Source organism: Stegostoma tigrinum, chromosome 16 (genome assembly GCF_030684315.1).
Source record: "Stegostoma tigrinum isolate sSteTig4 chromosome 16, sSteTig4.hap1, whole genome shotgun sequence".
Taxonomy (NCBI): Eukaryota; Metazoa; Chordata; class Chondrichthyes; order Orectolobiformes; family Stegostomatidae; genus Stegostoma; species Stegostoma tigrinum.
In genome coordinates this window covers 36,607,539-36,627,463 of record NC_081369.1, presented here as the reverse complement: position 1 = coordinate 36,627,463, position 19,925 = coordinate 36,607,539, and the positions used below count along the sequence as shown (strand labels likewise).

The 19,925-nt window shown below is 40.5% G+C and overlaps 1 protein-coding gene across 1 annotated transcript in view; it reads left to right on the top strand.

Moving 5' to 3' along the window:
- slc7a5 (solute carrier family 7 member 5) overlaps nucleotides 1-19,925 on the top strand; it is a 66,794-nt gene that overhangs the window by 22,104 nt on the left and 24,765 nt on the right. Inside the window, exons 3-4 of the mRNA XM_048546897.2 lie at nucleotides 14,177-14,282; nucleotides 19,342-19,386. Of these exons, the coding sequence (XP_048402854.1) occupies nucleotides 14,177-14,282; nucleotides 19,342-19,386 (151 nt within the window). The remainder of the gene's footprint in view (nucleotides 1-14,176; nucleotides 14,283-19,341; nucleotides 19,387-19,925) is intronic.

The window sequence follows — 19,925 nt, the reverse complement described above, 5'->3', positions numbered from 1 at the left end:
GCTATCCGCTAGCACTTCTGGCTGAATTTCGAAATTTTGGGAAGCAGTACCGACATAAAACAAGTTGAATGGTAATGCAAAACCCGATGATTGATTCCAACAGATTACCTTTTTGTATGTTGATAATTTTCTTGGAGCAGGATATTCAATCTTTGAAAACACCTAATGTTAACAAAGAAACATCTGCATTGGTGGTCACAAGAAAACAACACCAATGTCTCTTGCATTCAAGGATTTCAGGTGAGAATGATCATGTTGAAAAGAGCATCCTCAGGCTTTGTCTTAGAGCACGAAGTTGTCAGTTTAAATACATTTTTCACCTTGTTAAGGACACATTTCAGATCAATGATTAACGTAACATTTTCAAAAAACAACCATTTTCATTTGTATAGCAATGATATAGATGAGAATGTGGGCAGGATGGTAAGTGAGTGTGTGGATGACAAAGATTGGCCGTGTGGTTATGAGTAAGGAAGAAGGCCATATGTTAAAGAAGGATATAGATGGTTTGGTCAGATGGGCAGATCAGTGGCAGATGGAATTTAACCCTGAAATGTGAGGTGATGCACTTCAGAAGCAGTAACAAAGCACTGAGTACCCAATGACCAGCAGGAGACGAGGAAGCTCAGAGGAATAGAGAGATCTTTGGGTGCTTGTTGCACAGTTTCCTGAAAGTAGGAGGGAAGGTTAATAGGGTAGTTAAAAAGGTATATGGGACCCTTGCCTTTCTCAGTTGAGGCATAGATTATAAAATGAGAGAGATTATGTTGGAGCCATACAGAACTTAGGCTAAAGTGGAGTAGTATATGCAGTTCTGGTCAATGCACAACAGGAAGGGTGTAATTGCATTGGAGGGGGTGCAGAGGAGATTCACCAAGATGTTGTGATTGTAACAAGGGCAGTTAAGTGGACCTCACTGAATATGAGACAACAAAGTGTGGAGCCGCATGAACACAGCAGGTCAAGCAGCATCTTAGGAGCACAAAAGCTGACGTTTCGTGCCTAGTCCCTTCATCACGTCTACGCCCGAAACATCAGCTTTTGTGCTCCTAAAAAAGATGCTGCCTGGCCTGCTCTGTTCATCCAGCTCCACACTTTGTTATCTTGGATTCTCCAGCATCTGCAGTTCCCATTATCTCTGTCATAGAATACGAGTTCCCTAATTGGGGTGGTTAATCTGGTCCAATCAGGGAGCTCTGGCTATCAGATAAGAACAGGAGTATCAGATATTTTGTTCGTCCTGGGAGCTGGCTCTGGGATCAGTGTCAAGAACTACCACATGCAAATAAAGGCTGACTTGTGACAGGATACCAGCCTCTCTGAAATAATTTCAGAGATGCACAGAGAAAGAGTTATGTAGAGTAGGACCTGTATGACAAAGTGGTAGTAACAATCACGGAATCCCTAAAGTGTGGAAAGAGGCCATTTGACCCATCGTGTCCAAACCGACTCTCTGAAACACGTCCTACCCAGACCCAGCCCCTCCCAGACCTTTCCACAAACTTCACATTTACTACAGCTAATCCACCTAGCCTGCATAATCTTGAACAATCAAAGGCAATTTAATATAGGCCACCTAACCTGCAAACCTTTGAACATCAGAGTGAAATTAATACAGCTGCACACAAGGCCTGAAGCAGAGGAGTAAATAAATTGTCTGAGTCATTATAGGACTCGGAGTTTGCAGAGTTAGTCTGAGCTGGAGCTGCTCAGTAATTTCTAAACAAAAACGATGTCACCGATGTATTGCGGAACATTGGAGACTTTGTATGGCTTCGGACATAAATGCTAGCATTTTGGAGATATTAAAGGTTGCTTCAGTAAAGTAAAAGAAGGGATTATGAGGCCAGAGAATAGGACATTAAAGTAAGTATATCTAAAAGTAATGGGTTCTTTTGAGGATTCCACTGGTGGAGGAAGACATTGTTCAATTTCAACTCTGCAACAATGTTGATTTATATCAGAAATAATGAGAACTGCAGATGCTGGAGAATCCGAGATAACAAAGTGCGGAGCCAGATGAACACAGCAGGCCAAGCAGAATCTCAGGAGCACAAAAGCTGACGTTTCGGGCCGAGACCCTTCATCAGAAAAAGGTAGGATTTGTGGTTTAAAGTCCAGCTTAATGTCATCGGGCACAAATTTTGTGGTTCAGCCTATGAAATTGCTCGGGGGTTGATGAAGACTATAAGGGAAAAGAATTTGTGTTGGATGCTTCCGTGTTGAGTTGGTGGAAGTTGTGCTGGTCAAGATTTGATGCTAAACAAACTGACAACAAAGAGACAGTTGAAAGTCAAGGAAAAGGACAGATGTAGAGGCTGATTTGCATACTATCTGCATAAATCTGAATGTTAACTCTTGTCTGAATGATGCTGTCTGGAGATGCATGAGTTTTACTATCCTATTGGGCGTGTTCAATAATACTGTGGTAATATACAAAGTTTATTTATTGTAGCAGGGTAGACTGCAATAATATAAATTCAAACTGATGTTATAAAATTGCAGATGGTATCATATGTTGGCTATGGGACAAATGTTGAGTTGTTTTGTGATGTAATTAGGTAAAGAACGTTAAAAAGAAGTAGAGAATAGTTTCACTTGGCACCTTTGGAATTTCCTTGTGCATCCTATCTTCACTTGGTTTCTATTTGCAAATTTTAAACTCAATGATTAAGAAATAGCATTTCTGACCAATGTAGAGATGCAAACCATCCTTTATAGGGCTTACACCCACCATTAAATAACAGTTGGTCACACACACAGACTTCCTCTATCTCTTTCTCTCTCTTTTTCTTTCTTTCTTTCTTGCTTTCTTTCTTGCTTTCTTTCTTACTTTCTTATAATAGATGATTAAATTCAGCTGGCCTTGTGTGGAGTGAGCGAAAGTATATCCAACAGTTTATTCAGCTGCCAAATCTCCTTGTTTGTTTCGCTGTTTTGAGAATTGTTCCGGCCTCCAATTTGGTTTCATTCTGTGGGAAATCACTTTTGAACATACTGCATCAAAAGCTCTGGAAGGCAAATTTAAAATAATTAAGGTAAGCACTTCAGTGATTTAACTTCCTACTGTAATCAGATCTGCTATAATATATGAGAAATATGATATTGTTCACAGTAATTTAACTCGCGCTAAAATCATGAGGGACCTGGACAAAATAGATAGCAAGAAACTGATCCCATTTGCACAGATTTTGAGATGCACTGAACGTTGATTGAAGGTGATTGGCAAAAGGAACAATGGTAACATGAGGAGGATCTTTTTTAACACAATGAAAGAGACTCGGAATGCGCTGTTTAAGACTTGTGGAGGCACATTGAAAGCTGTGACTCAAAGGTGAATTGATAATTACCTAAAGAAAGAAGATATGCAGGACCGTAAGTAAATGACTGGATATAAGTTAGTTGAATTAATCTTAGTGAGCTAGCACAAAAGGAAATGGCCATATAGCCATCTCCTATGCTATACCTCTTTATGACATTGTCATTTTAAAATGACAATGATGAAGTTATTTCAAGAGCAAGTTTCCTTTTGTGTGTTCACTAAAACTCTTTAGTTTAAATGATTTTGTATAATAATTTTTCCATGTCATCATTTCTTGTTGTCTGAAAGAAAGATATAAAGAATGTACGTTGGAAAGGTGGGGCAATGATAATTTTTCACACTAAGTGTCAATTATCAGGTTTTATGAAGCAATTCTCACATGCAGAATTCATCCCAGTGTGTATGTATTTGATACAGCCTCGTGTTTATGTTGTTTTGAGTTACTGGAGATAAATTGCTTTATGTGAAAGTGACTGAATTATCAGCAGATGTCTATAAATTTTATCCTGCATACATCCATAATTTTTGATATTCGTCCCTCTTATCCTCTACTGCTATCTCACTGACGCAAAAATAAGTTAGTTTCAAAAGCATCTTCATTTCGAGCACTTTAGTGACATAAAATGGCTTTCGTGTTCCCATTTAAAGAATTGCTGGGATTTTGGAAACTTAAACACGGCTGACAAATCAAAGTCAACTGCTGAGACATCTCTACTAGGGCAAATGTGCCTGCATGAACAAAATATTCAATCCAAAATAATCTTAACAGTCAAGTAATACAGCTTGAAATATCTCGTTTGTAAATTTGCAGTGATACTTGACTTCAGAGAAATCCATCAAGAAGCATTTAATCATGAAATGATGATATGTCAGATAGTTATTGTAACACTGCTGCAACACGAATTAGTTTTGAGTTGATGCCAGTGATAAAGCAGCAAATGCTTATTTCACTGTACACTTTTTAATTAGTGTTAGAACTGTGAGAATGAGCTGCACGTAGTGAGATTGATTTGTGACCAAACAAAAAATCTGCTTATGCATTTTTCCACTGCAAAACACTACAGGGTGACTCTAACTAACTAGTTGAATTCAGATCCTTAACAGTTAATCATAAGGGCAGATTTTATGTTGCATCATTGAAATTTGCCACTGTCTTTGCTGAAAATTGCCAGATTCTGAAATGCATCATCACAGGCCTTCAGTGAGTAGGCAAAGCATTGCGGAGAATCCGGTGGAAAAATGGTGCCATATTTGCAGCATTCTGGAACAGAGATTTCAGTGGTAGTGAACTTCTGAAGCCATTGCACCACTCTGGGAGTCTGATTCTGGTGTACAAAATGCTTACTTTCAATCTTGCTGCCTTATAAGTTATGTAAGTTTTTTTTGTAAATGAAGAAAGTCTGCCAAAAGCTGTAATTCAGTGGGATTTGGGTGTCCTCATGCATAAATCACAAAAAAACCAGCATACACGTTCAACAGTTGCTAGGGAAGGCAAATGGAATGCTCACCTTTTATTTCAGTGAGAATGAGTATAAAAATAGGTAAATCTGGCTAAAACTGAACAAGGCAGTCTTTATACCATGCCTGGATTATGATGAACAATTTTGGGCTCCTTACCTAGGGAAAGGTGTACTGGCATTGGAGGCAGCCCAGGGAAGGTCCACTAAGTTGATACCAGGCATTGAGGAATTTTATTATGAGGAGAAGTTGTGCATGTTGAGCCTGTACCCAGAGGTTAGAAGACTGAGAGGTGACCTTGTTGCAATGTATGTGATTGTTAGGAGGCTTGACAGTAGTGAAGACTTTGTTTCTCCTTGTAGGAGAGTCTTAAGACCAGAAGGCATAATCTGAGTAAGGGGTTGTCTATTTAACAGGAAGATGGGGAGGAATTTTTTCTCTGAGGGTAGTATATCTATGGAATTGTTCACTGCAGAGAGCTATCGGGTCTAGGCCATTAAAAATATTAGAGACAAAGATAAACACTTTTTAATCAATAAGGCAATCAATGCAGATAAGGCAACAAAGTAGAGTTGTGCATTATCAAATAAGCCGTAATTGAATGGCAGAACAGATTCAAGGGGCCAAATGGTTTTCTTTTTCTCCTACATCATCGTACTGTCTTTAAAGATCTTGAGTGCTTTCGGAGCTGCACACATCCAGGCAATTGGGGATTATTCCATCACATTATGATTTGGGCCTTGTAGACAGTAGACAAGCTTTTTTGAGTCAGGAGATTTTTTTACTTGCTGCAGTATTCCTAGCCTCTGACCTGCTCTTCTAGAGTATTTATTTGGCCGGTCCTGTTCAGTCACTGACCAATGGTAAAGCCCAGGTTGTTGACTGTGGAGCTTTCAGCAATTGTAAAATTACTCAGTGTCAAGGGTTGGTTAAATTCTGTCTTGTTGGTGATGGTCATTGGCTGGCAGTTCTGTGGTGTGAATGTTACTTAGCCACTTATCAGACCAAACTGGATATTGCCTAGGCCTTGCTGCATATAGGCAGAGATGGCTTCACTATCTGAGGAGATGTGAATGGTGCTGAACACTGCAATCATCTATGGACATCCCAACCTTTGTCAATTTGATGCAGTGAAGGTCATTTGATGAAGTACCTGAAGTTGGTTGGTCCCAGGACATTGCCCTAAGGGACTTCCACAGAGATGTCATGGGGCTGAGATGACTGTCCTCCAGCAACTAGTATCATTTTCCTTTGTACTAGGTATGACTCCAACCAATGGAAAGATTCCCCAGTTTCAAAGGGCAGTCAGTCACATTTCAGCTGTTTTGGCTGTGTTTGAACCAAGGCTGTAATATAGTCAGGAGCTGAGTGGCATCAACAAAATCCAAACTGGGCATCAGTGAGCAAGTTATTGCTAAACAATTGTTGCTTGATAATTGTTGACTCTAGAAACTCTATTACATGGCCAATAAGTGGATGAAGAGCCAGAAACACATGTGAAATGCTGTCACAATTTCAATTTTGTTCCTAGATTTGAGGATATATAGCCGAAGGAGAATCTCAAAAATCCAGGCAATTAATACAATCATGCACAGTAGAGTTGCAATACTAAAGGTATATTTAAAGATCTATACACTCACCCTAGTGTATAGCTAAGTCACCTAAGAGAAATTGGTATTACTCATTCTGATTGACTGTTGAGATCACTTCAATGTATGGGTCATTCATTTTAGCTTAGAAGTCTTCTCTGTAAATTTTCTGCAGTTTTTAATGAGAATCCATTGAAAAATCCTTAATATTCTTTATCTTAGGCTTGAAATATAGTCTGTCATCTTGAGCTGATGACCATTGGACACAGATGTAGAATTGCCATCCAGCTTTTTATTGAGACAAGGTCTCACCTTACAGTTATCCCTTCTTTTGTCAGGTGTGGGACATGATCTTGTCTGTTGCTTATTCTATTATTGACCAGACTTTGCAACTCTGTGGTCAGAATTACTTACTTCTGTGCTCCTGTGAGGCATGCTCATGCATGTCTTTAAACTAGAATACTAGCTTGATCATTTTTACCATCATGTTCTGAATTAGGGCCTTAGCCATTGGAGTATGGCTGTGTAGCATTGTTGATGACCTGTTTACTAATAAAGGAGCGTTGACTGATAGGGCAGTAATTGGCTGAGTTGGATTTGTCCTGCTTTTCATTTACAGGACATAGCTGGACAATTTTCCATATTGTCAGGGAGGCAAAAGCCTAGTGGCATTCTTGCTGGACTGTTAATTCAGAGACCCAGGTAATGTTCTGGGAACCTGGTTCGAATCCCACCATGGCAAGTCATGGAATTTGAACTCAATAAAAAAAAATCTGGAATTAAGAGCTTACTGAAGACCATGAATCCATTACCGATTGTTGGAAAAATCCATCTGGATTCACTAATGTCCTTTAGGGAAGGAAACTGCCATCCTCACCTGGTCTGGTCTACACATGGCTCCAGACTCTCAGCAATTGGTTCACTCCTAATTGCCCTCTAGGCAATAAATGCTGGCCTAGCCAGCGATGCATACGTCCCATGAATGAATAAAAATGAATTATAGCTGTAGTGAGCCATATGGGCTAGGGATGCAGCAAGTTCTGGAGCACAAGATTTCATTACTAGCCCCAGAATATTGTCAGAGCTCAAATCCATTAAATAATCCATTGGCTTCACCTTTTTTTTTTGATGCCATGTGAAGTGAATCAAATGGGCCGAAGACCTACACCTGTGATGTTGGGGTTTCAGGAGAAGACTGGGTTGGATTGTCCACTGAGCATTTTGGACTAAAGACTGATGCAAATGCTTCAACTTTGCCTTTTGCACTGATGTGCTGAGCTCCCCCATCTTTGGAGATGCAGATAGTGTGGCACCTCCATTTCCAATGATAAATTTTGTTATCCACCACCATTTATAACTGGATATATCTATACTTTAGAGTTTAGCGCTGATCTATTGTTTGTGGAATTGCTTAGCCCTTCCTAACACTTGCTGCTTATGTTGGTCAGTATGCTAGTAATCCTCTATTGTAGCTTCCCCGGGCTGAGACCTCATTTTTAGGAATGCTAGTGTGCTGTTGCCATGTCGTCCTGCGTTGTTCACTGAAAGGTTGATCCCTTGCTTGATGGTAGTGGTAGAGTGGGGGGTATATCATTCCATGAGGTTGCAAATTGTATTCAGAGTCCAATTCTGTTGTTGCTAATGGCCCATAGTGCCTCAGGGCTGTCCAGTCACAAAGTTGTTAAACCTGTGTGATATCAATCACTTTCAACATGGTGGTAGTTTCAAATGGCACATATGGAGGGTCTCTACAAAGTCTGTGTGGTGGTCCCTTCTACTGAAACAGTCAGAGCTAGATGCAACTGTAGCAAGCAGTTTGTTGAAGATAAGGTTGAGTTTGATTTTTGCCTTTTCCACCTCCTAGGTCAGTGTCATGTGGTCCTCCCTGGTTTCATTCCTCCAACCACAAGTAGACAATGTTCGAGTAATGTTTATTGTTTTCATATGATACATTCTGTATTAGAACATAGAACAGTACAGCACAGAACAGGCCCTTCAGCCCACGATGTTGTGCAGACCATTGATCCTCATATATGCACCCTCAAATTTCTGTGACCATATGCATGTCCAGCATGTCAAATGACCTTGCTTCCACAACTGCTGGCAACGCATTCCATGCTCTCTCAACTCTCTGTGTAAAGAACCCGCCTCTGACGTCCCCTCTATACTTTCCTCCAACCAGTTTAAAACTATGACCCCTCGTGTTAGCCATTTCTGCCCTGGGAAATAGTCTCTGGCTATCAACTCTATCTATGCCTCTCATTATCTTGTATACCTTAATTTGGTCCCCTCTCAGCCTCCTTTTCTCCAATGAAAAAAGTCGAGCTCAGTCAACCTCGCTTCATAAGATAAGCCCTCCAGTCCAGGCATCATCCTGGTAAACCACCTCTGAACCCTCTCCAAAGCATCCACATCTTTCTATAATAGGGCGACCAGAACTGGACGCAGTATTCCAAGTGCGGTCTAACCAAAGTTTTATAGAGCTGCAACAAGATCTCATGACTCTTAAACTCAATCCCCCTGCTAATGAAAGCCAAAACACCGTATGCTTTCTTAACAACCCTGTCCACTTGGGTGGCCATGTTAAGGGATCTATGTATCTGCACACCAAGATCCCTCTGTTCCTCCACACTGTCAAGAATCCTATCCTTAATCCTGCACTCGGCTTGCAAATTCGACCTTCCAAAATGCATCACCTTGCATTTATCCAGGTTGAACTCCATCTGCCACCTCTCAGCCCATCTCTGCATCCTGTCAATGTCCCGCTGCAGCCTACATCAGCCCTCTATACTGTCAACGACACCTCCAACCTTCGTGTCGTCTGCAAACTTGCTGACCCATCCTTCAATCCCCTCATACAAGTCATTAATAAAAATTACAAACAGTAGAGGCCCAAGGACAGAGCCCTGTGGAACACCACTCACCACTGACTTCCAGGCAGAATATTTTCCTTCTACTACCACTCGCTGTCTTCTGTTGGCCAGCCAATTCTGTATCCAGACAGCTAAATTCCCCTGTATCCCATTCCTCCTGACCTTCTGAATGAGCCTACTGTGGGGAACCTTATCAAATGCCTTGCTGAAGTCCATATCCACCACATCCACAGCTCGACCCTCATCAACTTTTCTAGTCACGTCTTCAAAGAATTAGATAAGGTTTGTGAGGCATGACCTGCCCCTCAGAAAGCCGTGTTGACTGCATTTAATCAATCCATGCTCTTCCAGATGGTCATAAATCCTATCCCTCAGAATCCTTTCTAACACCTTGCAGACAACAGACGTGAGACTTGCTGGTCTGTAATTGCTGGGGATTTCCCTATTTCCTTTCTTGAAGAGAGGAATTACATTTGCCTCTCTCCAGTCCTCAGGTACGACTCCAGTGGAGAGCGAGGATGCAAAGATCTTCTCAAGTGGCAAAGCAATTGCATTTCTCGTTTCCCAAAACAGCTGAGGACAAATCTGGTCGGGGCCTGGCGACTTGTCAATCTTAATGTTTGACAAGATTTTCAGCACATCAGCTTCCTCTATCTCTATCCATTCCAGCATACACACCTGCTCTTCAAAGGTTTCATTCACTACAAAGTTCGTTTCTTTTGTAAAGACAGAAGCAAAAAACTCATTTAGGGCTTCCCCTACCTCCTCAGACTCCACTCTGCTATCCCTGATCGGCCGTACTCTTTCTTTAACCATTCTCTTATTTCTCACAAGTTAAAATGCCTTTGTGTTCTCCCTAATCCGTTCTGCCAAGCCTTTCTCGTGCCCCCTCCTGGCTCTCCTCAGACCATTTTTGAGCTCCTTCCTTGCCTGCCTGTAATCCTCTAGAGCTGAGCTTGACCCTAGCTTCCTCCGCCTTATGTAAGCTACCTTCTTCCTTTTGACGAGAAGCTCCACCGCTCTCGTCCTCCAAGGTTCCTTTATCTTACCCCTTCTTGCCTGTCTCAGAGGGACATATTTACTCATCACTCCCAACAACTGTTCCTTAAACCGTCTCCACATGTCTATAGTTCCCTTACCATGGAACAACTGCTCCCAGTCCATGCTTCCTAACTCATGTCTAATCGCATCATAGTTTCCTCTTCCCCAATTAAATATCCTCCCATTTTGCCTAATCCTCTCCTTCTCCATAGCTATGTAGAATGTGAGGCAGTTATGGTCACTAGCACCAAAATGCTCTCCCACCACAAGATCTGATACCTGCCCTGGCTCGTTTCCGAGCACCAGGTCTAGAATGGCCTCTCCCCTCGTCGGCCTGTCAACGTACTGCGTTAGGAAACCCTCCTGAACACACCTTACAAAAACAGCTCCATTCAAATCTTCTGCTCGAAGGAGGTTCCAATCAATATTGGGAAAGTTAAAGTCACCCATTACAACAACCCTACTACGTCCGCACTTCTCCAAAATCTGCCGACCTATGCTTTCTTCAGTCTCCCTGCTGCTATTGGGGGGCCTGTAGTAAACCCCTAACGAGGTGACTACTCCCTTGCTGTTCCTAATTTCCACCCACACTGACTGACTCGGTACGCAGATCTTCCTCGACAATGGAAGCTTCTGTAGCTGTGATACCCTCTCTGATTAGTAGCGCTATACCCCCTCCTTTTTTTTTTCTCACCCCCCCTTCCTATTTTTAAACGCTCTAAACCCTGGAACATCCAGCAACCATTCCTGCCCCTGAGAAACCCATGTCTCTGTTATGGCCACAACATCATAGCACCAGGTGCTGATCCATGCTCTCAGTTCATCACTTTTATTCCTGATACTCCTTGCTTATTGCTTACTGCTTTCACAACGAGGCAATAATGGCATTCTATTCCCATAAAATATTCCTACAGATGACAAACAATAATCTGATGCAGTTGTTGCTTTCTTCACATCTGACAATGACAGTCCAATAATACATTGGACAGCTGTCTGTTCTGTTTGCAACTCATTTGATCCTCCTCTCAGCAGTCACACAAAATGAAGGACTCCCATACATGGACCTTGCTTTTTATCAACTATCATTCATTAACTCTCACTTTCTCTCTCTAGGATAATTTAACTCTCATGCAGAATGTCAGCTAGCGTTTGTAGACTATCACAGAGGAAACAGGTACCTCTGGATACAATGATAAGGCCATCTGAAAGAAAAAACAAGCTCATCATTTAGTTAGATTTTGGGTGGAGTGAAATTGTACATGAGAAAAACACCATTGTAGAATTAATTCCTGCCAACCACCAGAACTGAATTTGAAACCTCAGTGGGAGGGGTGGTGCTCCAGGCTTATGGTGTTGCTAGAAGGTTACATCACTTGACCAAGCACTCCGCACTACTGGGAATGGCAAACAATGAAACAACCCAAGAGACAGCTCACTGAGGGCAATCTTGGTTCCACATTCTGATTTTAAAATAACCACTCTTTTCAGCACTTGTAATTCCAGATATTTTTAAATCAACCTATTCAGACATGTTAGGGCACACTCTGAAGGAGGTGGGACTTGAATCCAGATTGTCTTGCTCAGAGGTAGGGACAGACTTGCACAAACGTTGTGACCGTATATTTATATGATGTGTTGGAAAGCCATCCAAAGATTTGCTGTGTCATACTTAGAGCTCTGCTTGTGTCCAAAATCTACATCACATTGGTTAGGAAAAAGGCTTCCTCAGTAAGACATTATCAGTTAACACAGGGAACTTGCTTCACTGGTCTCCTGAAATTTGCTGTTTTCCTGAACATTGGGAATGATCAGCAGCAGAATTAAGGTGATACATGGTGTGTTTCTCATGATGATCGCACAGCAAGCTTTCTCACTGCAGTGAAAACCAGTATCACCCATAGTGTCAGGAGCAGCTAAACCAGATTGCCCTGGCAGCAACCAGGTTCTCTGAAATGTCTAATGGCTGCTGACTAGGTGAATCTCAAAAGATCATCTCTTGATCACAGCAGCATTCCACCAACTATACTTAAGCCACTGAAAGAGCACTAATGGGAGCAGTAGAAAGTTGTGGTGGGTTGACGCATGTTGGTCAAATATGTTTATTCTATATTATCCATTAAAGAATTCACCTTTATAATTTTGCCTAACTTCTTCTTTACATTTTTATAAGGTATCAGACTGATATGAATTTATCATGTTGGGAAAGTGAAGTTGAGGAACAAGATCAACTATGACCTTACTGAATGATGAAGCAAACTTAGGACCTACTGCTGTTCCTTTATATCCAGGGTTTTAGTGCTTTCAGCATTGCTGCTATTTTTTGTTTTTTTTTTTGCTTTTTGCACAACTTAGTTTGATTTCTTCCTATAGGTTATTTCTACAAGCCTAGTTATTCTTTTCAAATCCAAAGGGTTTTGACCCTGGTTGCCTAGGCTGCATTAGCTCACATTGACAAGGGGTTGTTTTTAAACTCCACCGTGAGCTGAGGAAAGGAAACATATCGCTCTGTTCCCCAACAGTGTAGTCTGGTTCCGGGGTTTTGCAACCCTGGGAGGGAGGAATCTAGCTTTACTTTGAGTGAAGGACCCTCACTTTGTACAGCATCACATTGCATGTTGTCTTCTATATCCTGTTCATTATGTGAATCCTTTACTAAGAGCACATCAATAAAAGTACTGCCTCTGATTGCTTCTTTGACACACTGGAGGGGAAAGGGTGGAAGGTCAAGTCTAAGTCATTTAAGATGACAGGCTATGTGCGTTACTGTATAATCTTTGCCATGCTGTCTTTGAAATGCTATTGAGATCTGTTCTCGAGCAGTAAGTGGAGTGGCCAACTGTTGGCTATAGCTATGGTGGCAAAGGCTGCTGAAATATTGAGCAGCCACCTGTTCTTATTTACAAAAGTATTCAATTGTAAAATTGTTCTTTTTCATGATGGAACATTGTAGTGACCTTGATTACAGATTTTAAATGTAAAATAATTTAGTACTGAATGCTAATACCCAAAAACGGATGGGTTGAGTTTGGGCCAGATGTTCAAACTATTAAAATCTGAACCCAACTTCTGCCTGCCTAGTTCTAATTTTTATAGAGATGGGACAAAGGGGAAAAGAATCCGGTCTATTGCACCCAGAAAGTGTTTAGTACTTTAACAGCAATTTGCAATTTTATATTCATAGTACCTTTTAACATAATAAAATGTTCAAGGTGCTTCAAAGGACTCTTTCTGAAGAAGAGTCCCAACCCAAAACGTCAGCTTTCCTACTCCTCTGATGCTGCCTGGCCTGTTCTGTTCTTCCAGCTCCATGCTGTGTTACCTCTGACTGCAGCATTGGCTATTATCTCTAAATAACCAAAGAGGTAGGTTTTTAGCAGCTAAGTTAAAGCAAGGACAGCCTTAAGGAAAAGCAAATATTTTCACAGCATTTTCTTTTGCCCGTGAAGAGTACAATTGCTTCTCACGTTTCCCAGACTCTATCCAATCAGTCATTACCCTGCCCTGATCTTGTAGATTAGTCTGATATGCTTCAGATTGCTTCCCTCTTGACTGGACAGGCTGACTTCTGTCAGGGAACTTCTCAGTTAAATTACCCTTGTAGGCTTTTGTAATTAAATTTCCCTGTGCACTGCTAACATATAAATGTTTAATTTCTATCCACCAAATTCTTCTGCGACTTTAATAGTTCTTTTGTGCACACATGAGATGCAGGTGTGCATGCTGGGCCAGCATTTATTGCCCATCATTAATTAGTGTTAAGATGGTGGTGAATTGAGCTGATGTTTTAAAAATCCAGGTAGCGAGCAATACATTTATTATTTCCTTAGTAGCTTAATTTCTCATTAATGATGTAATTCAAAAGTAATCATAGCCATGGCTTTTTTTTCATACAGGAGACACCCCATACTTGAAACCTGACCGGGTCTTTGAGGGGACAACCACAGATGTGGGAAAAGCAGTCTTGGCAGTATACAGTGGTCTATTTGCTTATGGCGGCTGGTGAGTCAGGCTTCTGTTGGAAGCAATATGTAATTAGTCTTGCAATAATTTAAGTAACCCTTTTAGACAAACAATGTTTTGTTCCCGAAGAGTGGATCAGGTCATTGGCACATTTTACTACACTGGGATTACAAGTAAATCTCAATATTTCCTAGCAGTCATTTAGTCTTTCGAAAGGGTTTAACTGATGGAAAATCATGAATGTTCAATTGCAAACATAGTTTACAGAAGACATCCTTTGTAAAAGTACTGAAAGAGAAACTTTATGCCTGAGGCTGAGAACATTCTTTTATAGAACATTTCTTTGAACATGAATTGAAATGTCTCTTGTATCCAAATAGGTATTGAGACGGAAATATGAACAGAGGAATTTATTTTTAAGACTGTGGAAGATTTGACAAAAATTGATCCAGTAAAATTTTACTGAAAGGTTCAAGTTTTATTCAGGAATATGGGAGAAAAAGAAAATAATCAGGTAGAATAATACAGTTGTTAAACAAGTTACCACATAAGAAATTGAAGCTTATGCAATAGGTAGTTTTGAAAGAAATTTAGTCTTGTTTTTGGAGAGAGACTCCAACCTTAAACCTCCAACTTTAAAAATCATTCAGTCTTTGAAAACATTCACATAAATTAGATTTATCCATTTTGTCACTTCAGTCTATTTATGTGTAATTTTCAGCATGTTTTGTAAGGGTACCTTTCATAAGCTGTGGAATACAGCTTCATAAGCTAGGAGAATGTTGTCTTGAGTTCAGCAGAGAAATCAGTAGGTCTGACTGGATTCTCCCAAATCTAATGTAGCTTGATAATATTTTGGACTGATGTGTGTCCCTGGTATTAAAAGCTCATTATTTATGGGATTTATTCAATGTTGGGGTGTTTGTGGGTTTTGCAAGGTCACCTGCTTATCCCTGTAAGGACCTTTCCCTTCTATGGTTGCATTTCATATCATGATAGCCCTGTGTTGAGGTTTGACATAGAACACAAATCACTGGAATAAATCTTCTGGAATTGGAGGCAGCAGGCTCAGAGGTAGGAAGTGAACTTAATTAAGTGTGAAAGACCACAATCCCACCGACTTTCTTTCCTTGCTGGAATCAACTTTCACCTCCCTACCCTGCTGCTAATTTACACCACTAACTTTTAAATTAATGACTGCTGAAGAAATAATCCCTTATTTCAGCTGAAGACCAGACAAAAAAGAGTTGGTGCTCCCAACTGGTAAACTGGCGTAGGAAGGATATCAGTTTTGGGTTGGAGTCTCTCGATCTACACTCATGAGGAGCTAGACCAAAGGCAGGGAGTGACCACTAATAGCCACACACTACACTACACTTCATGCACATTCCTTGTGACCCAGCAACACACTGCTTAACCCATAAACAAAAACCTTTCCACTTGGTGATCCTCTGCCCCAGGAGTCAGAGACCTGCCACTGGAGCTCAGCCTACAATTGGCCAGTCCTTTGCTTCCATGTCCCAGATCCTAATTCAGGTAGAAAGTCTGCTAGCAGCCAGCCAAGTGCGTAATGTCTAAAAGATCTGTGTGGCTTTCTTATCTTCATGTTTCTCTCCCATAAACTCTGCTGTTTTTGGACTGAGTTTGAAAACAGCAAGATTCTAGCGACTGATTCAGCAAAGATGAAAGAATAGTAATATATATCAAAGTCATAGTAGTGTGTAACTTAAAAAGGAACTTGGCAGAAAAGGTTAGAATTAAAAACAGAATTTCAGTTTGATAACAGAAATCAGAAGTAGAAACAAGACATAGTTACAATAACATACACAGCAACTCGGGCAACATTTGTGAAGAGAGAAATAGGGAGTTTGTGTTCCAGCTGATGACCATTCATTAGTTCTAATGTTGTATGAAAAAATGTGGAAATAAGTTTGCTGCTTCTTTCAGTGTCATTCTAACGCAAACAGTTCTGGGTTTGGCTTTGAGGTTACTTAAGCTTCATGTGAATCTACCTGTTGCAATCTCAACTCCAGTTTTTGAAAATCAAATCCAAAGATAAATCTTGGAGTTGGAAGTGTTATGAAGACATGACGGATCATCAGCAGGAGCAATATGCTTTCTCCTGATTCAAAGGCTGTATTTTCATGTTGTAATTAGCTCCAGAAAAGTGGGTACAGCTGCTACATCTTGCTGTGTGCATTACCACATCCCCTTGTGAAACCAATTGTCACAGTACTCCTTCTACACTCTTGTAAGTTCTTCTCTTTCTATGCATGTTTTCCCATCACTAATCTATCACTTTGCATTACAAGGCTATAGGTTCAAGTTCCAGGCCAGGACTTGAACTCACAAATCAAACTGAAAGCTGATTGCAGTATGAGGGAAGCAGTGCATTGTTGAAAGTCTCATTATTGTTGGTTGAAACTTTAAACAAAGATCCTGCCTGCCTGTATGGATAGATGTGAAACCTCTCATGGCAATATTTTGATGAAGGGTGGAAGTATGATCCCTAGTGTCCTGGCCAGTATTTATTCTCAAACATCATCAGTAAAAGCTGAATGATTGGGAAATTGACAAGTGCTAGTTAACCGCCTTCCTTCCTATAACAGTGACTACCTTTCACAAAGTTGGCATTAAAATGCTTTGAAATATCTAATCAATATGAAAAGTGCAAAGTTATTTTTCTCCTGTTAAAACACAGGGGCAGCCAGCCCAGTCAAATCAGCCTCCCTATCAGGAACAAAAACAGAAGTTGCTGGAAAAGCTCAGTAGATCTGGCAGCATCTGTGAAGAAAAGAAATCAGAGTTAACGTTTCAGGTCCGGTGACCCTTCCTCAGAACCCTCCTTATCCTTGCCTTTGCAACATAGTAAAACTAAAATACTTAATGAATTATTCCAGTGGTTCCTAATCAGACCTTCTGAACAGCTATCACCAGACTTTGTAAGTAACTGATATCAGACACTACTTTTATAGTTTAAACAAAAGATTTAACAATTTTAATAATACAGTAGCTTTAGCAGAGCAAAGTTTAAGCAACCAAGTAATCTAATTAATGTCTATGATTTAAACCCTCCCTTGATTCTGACTCCTCATTCACACAAAGACAGATGAATAGATACAATTAAGGGTTGAAGCAGAAGAAAAAAGATATGATGTAACTGGCCTGTTCATTTAAGGAGACTGCACAATCCCGAACATCACAGGCATATATAGGATTGTATCCTGCTTGGTATCCGAAAACATGAGTGCAGGTAGACACTACCAGTATGCTCTATCCCTATCTGTAACAAATAAGAAAACATGAATTGATGGAGAGCAATGAGAGGATTTACAAGGTGTGGTTTGCTGTTTGCAGGACTACTTTTGTGTCCGTGATGCTCAGGATTGGATTGCAGGAAGGCTGGGCGTGAATTTGGTAACCAACTGAAGTTTTTAAAGCAGACTTCCCTGGCAGCTTGAGAAGCTGGTGTTGCATTGCCTCCTTCGTATAATTCCTGCTGATTCTCATTCTTCTCAAAATTTACCTGTTGATAACCTGTGGGTTACACGTTATTCCCTGTGCAGTTCTATCCTCACTATTATGCAGAGGAAAGCACACCACAACCATCTTGCAGATCCTGGCTGCTGCATGTGGAAGGGCTTCATATTCATCATGTATTTGAACTACATCTAGTGGTCATGTAGCATTTATTGTAGCACAGTCAGTCTTCATTGGTCAGTGATGTGTGTGGCAAACTGCATTTGAAGTGAGTGTCCCTTGTCACCTCACAGCTACACTTTAAGTCTGTTTTCAACTTCAAAATATTCAGGGAGCTTAACATGATAAAAGCAGCATAGCAACTCTCCTGGAATATGATGCATGATCACAGAAATATATTTTTGTGTTTGCCCACCATCTGCATGTTGCCTGAGTGGAAACTTTGCGAAGTTACAAGTACATTTACAAAGCCATACACCTTCCAGACTTGAAACCATCTCATTATTCCTTTAATATCACTGAGTTAAATTTCTGGAAGTCCCCTCCGAATTACACTGAGAGCACCTACACCTTATGTATGCATCAGTTTATGGCAGTTGGCCACCATCTCCTAAACAACAGTTAGGGAGAAGCAAATAAAGCTGGATGGCCAGAACAGCCTACATTTTATGACCATATTTTTTAAAAACAGTACTTATGGCTGAACTGGGAACTCATTGATTGCCATGTAAGTGCAAATTGAATGCCCCCTGCACATCAGCCAACTAATGATGCATATCTGAACATTCATTAATTCTGACTGGTATTGCAGGCAAAGTTCACACAGTTCCCAGGCCAATACTTGTGTCTGTGGTCCATTGACAGGAAAATCCTAAAAGAATCTCTGGTAGATCCCTGGTTGCATCTAGAGGCAAAGAAGCTGCGGTAGTGCTTATTTTGATTGTCACAGGTAAAGCATGTCCAGCTGGGATTAGATCACTTTTTTTTATTGAAAACTATAAACGCCTGCTGCTATCTCACATACTACCCTGAGCTTTCTGAAACATTGCTACTCTGATATATTAAGGAAACACCTTAGCCAATATATCCTGTGCCAAACATTTTGCCTCCTATGAGCTACGTCCTTCTACTGCTCTGCCTTCTCATGGCTAGCTGCAATTCTGTCAATAACAGACTATTGGTTGTGTTCCTTGGCTGTCCTTCGTTTGATATACAGCACAAAAGGTTTCACCCATTTTGATGTGGTTCAAAAAATCTTCCTCTTGTAGAGAGGAAACTCGTATCAATAGTAATGTGAACAAATTCATTCCCCTACTCATTTAAAAAAAGCAGCTGAGTACTGAATATTTATTGCAGTATTTTCAATAGCTTTAATTAGCTCCCTCAACTGTCATTGTGTTCTTGTCTTGTTTCCAGTGGCAGTTTTCAGGAAGCCTGGCTCAGGAAATCTCTCAATACAGTGTTAAAATTAAAACTTGGTTGTAGCTTTGCAAAATGCTTTTCAAGTAACCTTGGGACTGTAGACTTGTAAAATCTACCATATTTAGCAATAATTTTGACTGATTTTGTTCTGCCAGAATTTTTTTTAGATTTTAATGCAACTTTTCTTTCATTTTAGGAATTACTTGAATTTTGTCACAGAAGAAATGATTGAACCTTTTAAGTGAGTGCAGCAACATTTCTGAGTTAATATCAAATACACCTTCAACTGCATTAGATCTTAGATGAAGCTGAAAAGGTGAACCTTTCCATTCAGAATAAACCTGTTGCCAGGTAGTCAATTTGGGGACCTTTAAAATACTGAACCTAAGAAAATAGGAGCAAGTATAGGTCATTCACTAATGTTCTTTCGGGAAGGGAACTGCCATCCTTACCTGGCCTGGCCTATATGTAATTTCAGACCCACAGCAATATGATTGACTGTTAATTGCCCTCTGGGGATTAGGGATGCACAGTAAATGCTGGCCTAGCCAGCTATGCCCACATCCTGTCAAATGAAATAATTCAGGCCTGTATCCTTGATTGCTAAACATGTTCAGCGAATGAACCTCCCACAGCAGTCTGAAGCAAACACTTTCACTCTGAGAGAAGAAATTTTTCCCAGTTCAACCCTATTCTGAGGCTAATCTGTGATTTTTTTTTTTAGAAAAACTGAAAAAACTGCAGATGCTGTAAATCAGAAACAAAAGCAGAAGTTGCTGG